General features: G+C 43.7%; 1 protein-coding gene across 1 annotated transcript in view; it reads left to right on the forward strand.

The window, feature by feature from the left end:
* Window positions 1-4,340, forward strand: part of LOC106817870 (peripheral plasma membrane protein CASK-like) — a gene marked incomplete at its 3' end in the record, with an annotated part of 16,959 nt that overhangs the window by 2,105 nt on the left and 10,514 nt on the right. The window contains exons 3-4 of the mRNA XM_014822582.1: window positions 413-490; window positions 3,123-3,298. Coding sequence (XP_014678068.1) covers window positions 413-490; window positions 3,123-3,298 — 254 coding nt within the window. The remainder of the gene's footprint in view (window positions 1-412; window positions 491-3,122; window positions 3,299-4,340) is intronic.

Genomic DNA, 4,340 nt, shown 5'->3' on the forward strand with positions numbered 1-4,340 from the left:
AAGGGGAGAGTGGGGAGGAGGAGAGGTGGAGAGGGGAGCGAGAGAGGGGAGGTGGAGAGGAGGAGAGGGGGAGAAGAGGAGAGGGGAGAAGGAGAGAAGGAGAGGAGGAGAGTGGGAGACGGAGCGAGGGAGGGCGGGAGAGAGGGAGAAATAGAGGAGAAGGGGAGAGTGGGGAGGAGGAGAGGTGGAGAGGGGAGCGAGAGAGGGGAGGTGGAGAGGAGGAGAGGGGGAGAAGGGGAGAGGGAGAGGGGGAGAGAGAGAGTGCGTGCGTGCGTGCGTGCGTGCGTGCGTGCGTGCCTGCGTGCGTGCGTGCGTGCGTGCGTGCGTGCCTGCGTGCGTGCGTGCGTGCGTGCGTGCTTGTCTATATGAACTGACTCGGCAGGTGAATTAATTATGCATTATCTGTTTTCAGCATGGATGGTGCAGATCTCTGTTTCGAGATTGTGCGCAGAGCGAGTGCAGGATTTGTCTACAGTGAAGCAGTTGCGAGGTAACCTTCTAAAGACCTAACTTCTAAGAAACCCTGACGTGTGATGTTTGCGGGTTCTGCGTCGCTGTAAAATCATTCTAAATGGCTATTATTCGAGCCGACGAGCCGACCGTTTTCGAACGCTGTTGCCGTGCACTGCCAGCACTTCCATTGTTAATCAGATGACACTAATTGCATTGCAAAAGCATAACTAAAACATCTAGCTTCTACAAATAGTAGTAAAAGCTTCTGTACTCGGTATTATTGATCGTGGATGATAACTCAAACAGTGGAAATGGCGCGATGATAATTACGTATGCGCACCATCACTTCGACACTTCTATCGAAGAGCTTGCGAGAAGAAGAAAATTTATTTTCAAATGGAGCATTTGATGAATGTCACTAAATATTTATTAGTCGGGGGTTTTGCTCTTAAGACGTGGTGAGCGCTTGCATTGCGTACTCGTTCTAAATATGAGTTGTGTTACTCTGTTGTAGGATGATAGTGTATAGTATTTACAAGCCATTCCTTCTTCCTTTACTGTATAAGATTATGATGATGAGAGAATTTGCTGTAATTGAATTAATTACAGAAGCAATTATCTCTTTAGTTCTGTCAAAAATATTTCGTGAAATTAAAACCTGACCAGTGACAAAAATGAACTCATTTGTTAGGTAATGTATGGCCCATCATATGCAATTAGCACTTGCACTCTAGATTTCACATATAAGATGATACTTTACTGATTGGTTTTTGATGGGGTTTGATAAGTTTTGTGATCGCTTAATCTTTATTGCTTATTATATGAAATTTTTACACCGTTGTGTAATCCGATTATTTTATGTACGGATTGCCTAAAGAATCATTATCATTTTATATTATATCCTTTGCTGTGTCTGCCAATCGTGAGAAATCGCGTATTTTCACCAGTGATGGCCAGAGACTTGCTTTTCTAATATGACTTGCTTAATCCTAACGTTATATGCTTATATGGTTATTTTATGAGTTGCATGTTGTATTATGGTGTTTGTCACCTGCTATGCAGAAAAGACTAGATTTATTTTATTGTTATAGCATTTAAACAGTCAATGTCAAAATGAAAAGTCAAGAACAAGAGTCAATGAAACAGAAAACACATTGCAAGAAGAGCAAGTATTTCTGTTGTGAATCGCATGCAAATTCGCCATGACCTACGTGAAATCGCCAATTCAGAATGTTTTTCTGATTATTGCAAAAAAGGGTTGTTGTTGTCGTCAACCCGTGTTCTCCTCACATTCCTGTCATTGCAGGCGTGTGTGCGTGCGCGATCCGTAATTGCCCTCTAATTGTGAATTCGCATGACTTTTCCGTCGAGCTTTTTTTTTCGGTGGGAGAGTTGTTTATCGGTCCACTGCAGTCTTTCTAAGTCTGTATGAGTCTCGTGGCTCGTTGGACTGCACTCAGGCCAGCGTGTCACCTGCTGATCAACCCACTCACCTGCGCGCTTACGTTCGTTCGTGACGCCAGGCGGTCAGAGGAAGCCAAGATCTCACGCTGTTAATGAAAACTGCTTGCTTTGATAAGACAGGAAATTGCGCGTGCGCGCACATCTAAGGGCCGCGTGTGACCGAGTGATGACACCTGAGCTCTCGCCAGAAATAATCTATAGAAATTCCAAACATTGTTTTGACACACGTTTTTTTTTATATAATATATAAAATAAAGAACATAAAAATAACACATAAATACTTTAAATATATATATATATTATATATATATAAAAAATATATTATGAAAATATAAGATATTACAACCCATATAATAACCAGTAACCAGTATATATATACAGTAAAACTCGCATAAGTCGGCATCGTCTAACTCGTCAATTCGCGTAAGTCGACATGAAAGTCAAAGTCCCGATTTCCTCTCATAATAAATCCATTGGAATAATCCTAAGTCGTCATTTACAAGCCGTCATTATGTGTAAGTCGGCGCTCTCAGACAGGTCCCATGTAATACAAACAACAGTAATTTCCTATCTGTAAGTCGTCGCTGTAAGATCGCGATATAACGGGACCGCACTGTATATATATATATATATATATATATATATATATATATCACTAGAAAGCAGAGATGCAACCGAGAGACCATATTAATTATTCATGCTGATATGCCTGGCAGAATATCAGCTTTACACTCTCCAAGTCGTCGAAATACCGGCTTTGTAAATCGCCAAAATGACGATATACACGCATATAAGTCATCATTTTGGCGACTTACATATAAGTACGACAAAATGACGTCATTTTCGTAAGTCGACACAAAAATGCTGGTCCCAAAAGTGTCGACTTATGCGAGTTTTACTGTATATATTATCAAGAGCTAATAAATACCTATCACTTACCTCGCTATTTATTATATCCGTATTTATTAGCTCTTGATATTGTGTATATATACACATATTTGTTGCATTATTTATTGCATATTTATCTCCCCTTCCTCTCGGCTATTACATTTTATTATAATAACCAGCATAATAATATGCTCTATATGATATGATAATGATATATATATATATATATATATATATATATATATATATATATTTATATATATATATATACACATATTTATTACATTCACGTATCCATCTCCCCTGCCTCTCCGCAGCCACTACATCAGGCAGATCCTGGAGGCGGTGCGGTACTGCCACGAGAACGACATCATTCACCGCGACATCAAGCCGCACTGCATGCTGCTCGCCAACAAGGACAACTCGGCCCCGGTCAAGGTCGGGGGATTCGGCATCGCCTGCCAGCTTCCCGAGTCCGGCGTCATGATGGGAGGTAGGCGACGTCGCGGTGACGTCGGAGTGTCGTCACGGCGTCGTCACGGCGATGTCATGACGACGTCAGGGCATCGTCACGGTGACGTCGCGGCGTCGTCACGACGACGTCACGAGGTCATCACGAGGTCATCACGGCGTCGTCACGGCAACTAACGTTCATCGTGAATAGGCGGCTATCGCATCCGATAGATATGATTGGGCGACGTCGTATGATTGGGTTTTCGTCAATCGCGCCCAGTCTTCACTAGTGATTACATTGGCCGGCAGCGAGCGCGTGTGTTTTTTCGTCACCCTTGGGTCAACAAGCGCCCGGTGATTGCCGCTCGACGCGTGAACGCAGCGAGGTCAAAGCAACACCGCGCAAGTTGCCACGGAGCACACAACACACACACGAGCGGTGATTGCTGGTGCATATGCGGAAGCTTTAATAGATGAAGTTCGATGCGTAAATATCCGCTCCAGAAACACCTATTTGTTTGCGTTTCCCTCAAAAATGCCTCGTGAAGTAAAATTTTTGGAAGATTGAACCAGTCTATACGTGCGAGAGCAGCATCAGTCTCAGTATTGGGTCTACACTCATCCACCCACCCACTGGCCCGTGTTGTAGTGCTACTGTGGCGATGCATGGCATCTTTTTTTTACGGTTGGCGAATTCGGCTGCTGTTTCACGCAGCGCGGTTTCTTTGCTGCCTGTTTATCTTGAGCGTTTACCGCTATTTATTTATTGAGTATGTGTGAGGTTAGTAGTTGTCTAATTTACTGTAGGGAAATGTCAGCAGTCTGTCTATTTGATATGATTTCGCGTGACGCAAGCACACCCACCAACATACCACACCCACCACTACCTATCCCCACCAATGCTACTACTACCAAACCCACCAACCCATCGCAACCTGCCACACATGCACATACCACCACCACCACACCCATCAACGCATGGAACCGTGAATCTATCTATCTATCTGTCTATAGCTCTCTCGCTCTCTCTCGCGCTCTCTCTCTCTCTCTCTCTCTCTCTCTCTCTCTCTCTCTCTCTCTCT

The sequence above is a fragment of the Priapulus caudatus genome, unplaced genomic scaffold, assembly GCF_000485595.1.
Source record: "Priapulus caudatus unplaced genomic scaffold, Priapulus_caudatus-5.0.1 Scaffold1898, whole genome shotgun sequence".
NCBI lineage: Eukaryota > Metazoa > Priapulida > Priapulimorpha > Priapulimorphida > Priapulidae > Priapulus > Priapulus caudatus.